This window comes from Lynx rufus, unplaced genomic scaffold, assembly GCF_022079265.1.
Source record: "Lynx rufus isolate CCGP_SWC_20201006 ecotype Redwood Valley unplaced genomic scaffold, mLynRuf1.p SCAF_10, whole genome shotgun sequence".
Taxonomy (NCBI): Eukaryota; Metazoa; Chordata; class Mammalia; order Carnivora; family Felidae; genus Lynx; species Lynx rufus.
Window position 1 is genome coordinate 81,987,335 of NW_025814824.1, and position 1,736 is coordinate 81,989,070.

The window sequence follows — 1,736 nt, forward strand, 5'->3', positions numbered from 1 at the left end:
CCCTGTTTCTCCCTTTATCTGGAGTCACTGGCAGACATCTGCAGATCTCTTCCTGAATTCTGCTCTCAAACTAATCCTGACCCTAGGCAAGGTGGACATTAGGAGTCCAAGGCCAGGAACATAGTGACTGACCAGGATTAAATTCTGGCTATTGGCCAGAATGACTTCATCCTGAGCACAAGAGCAGGTAATTGACTTCTGATTATGTTTCACTGCAGCCGAGTCTCTGTCTTTATGTGGATAAGCAGAGCCACAATTCCTGCCAAACTGAGGTCCCGCTTTGTTCTTTCTGGACCTTGCTTCACTGCACCCATTTCAAGGGTAAGAATCCAGTTCCTGAAGCCACATCAAAAATGCATACTCTCATCAATTATACCAGCCTTCACGGGAAGTTATAACAACTGGAGACTCCAAGCCAGTACACATGCCTAACATTCCTTTGTATTTTCTACTTGCAGGATAAAAATGTCAAGGGGAAACCAGAGTCACATCACAGAATTCCTCCTTCTAGGACTGACCAGTGACCCTAAGCACCAGGAGTGGCTCTTTGCCAGCTTTCTGGCCATGTATCTGGTCAACGTGGCTGGAAACTCAGTCATCATTGCAGCCATCCGGGGGGACAGCCGCCTCCACACCCCCATGTACTTCTTCCTCTCCAATCTGTCCCTGGTGGACATCTGCTTTACAAATGTCATCGTGCCACAGATGCTGGCAAACATGCTGAACAAGACCAAGAAGATCCCCTTTGCCCAGTGCCTCACACAGATGTATTTCTTTGTGACCTGTGCGATCACTGACAGCTTCCTCCTGGCTGCCATGGCTATTGACCGCTACATGGCCATCTGTAACCCACTGCATTACACCACGACCATGAGCCCCCAACGCTGTCTCCTGCTGGTGACGGTGTCCTGGGTGCTGTCCCACCTTCACTCACTCACCCACACAATTCTCATGGCCCGCCTCTCCTTCTGTGGGCCCAACGTCATCCACCACTTCTTCTGTGACGTCCAGCCACTGCTGACGCTCTCCTGCTCTGACACCTCTGTCAATGAGCTTTTGGCCTTCACAGAGGGCTCCTTGGTGATCATGAGTCCCTTCATCTTGATCATTGTCTCTTACGTCCACATCACCCGTGCCGTTCTGAGGGTCCCTTCTCGAGGAGGCAGGCACAAGGTCTTCTCCACCTGTGGGTCCCACCTCACAGTTGTGGCACTCTTCTATGGGACTGCCATCTCTGTGTACATTCGCCCCTCATCCACCTACTCAGTGACAAAGGACAGTGTAGTCACTGTTATTTATACTGTGGTAATCCCCATGTTGAACCCTTTTATCTACAGTCTTAGGAACAAGGACATGAAACAAGCCTTGAGAAAGCTGACTAGGAGAAAGGAATAGAATACTCATATTCTGCTACCTCTAGGAGTTTAATCATTGACTCAACAATTAAAGGTTAAGCACCTACTACCTGCAGATACTACGTTTAATTCTGTGAGGAAGGCAAAATACATCAATCATCTCTTCTGTCCCCAAAAGTATTTACAGTCTAGTTAGCAGAAAGGAAAAGACTGTTAAAAGCTTACTGTAATCAGAATGTCATACTTTTTCATAAAATTAAAAATGATAACACCTTAATAAATTATAAAATAACTCCCCAACTCCCTTCTTCCTCACTTTATCCCTTCTTTTTTATAATCTTTTTAAAAAATTTTTTAAAGTTTATTTATTTTTGACAAAGA

The 1,736-nt window shown here is 46.0% G+C and overlaps 1 protein-coding gene across 1 annotated transcript; it reads left to right on the forward strand.

Annotated features, from left to right (window-relative positions):
- The first annotated feature begins 456 nt into the window (after nucleotides 1-456).
- Nucleotides 457-1,395, forward strand: LOC124526758 (olfactory receptor 1468-like). Its single transcript, XM_047099899.1, has one exon. The coding sequence runs from the start codon at nucleotides 466-468 to the stop codon at nucleotides 1,393-1,395; it is 930 nt and encodes a 309-aa protein (XP_046955855.1). The 5' UTR covers nucleotides 457-465.
- Nucleotides 1,396-1,736: the final 341 nt, after the last annotated feature.

What these genes read in the sequence shown, in the direction of transcription:
- LOC124526758 (XM_047099899.1), top strand. Translation starts at nt 466, where the DNA reads ATGTCAAGGGGAAACCAGAGTCACATCACAGAATTCCTCCTTCTAGGA.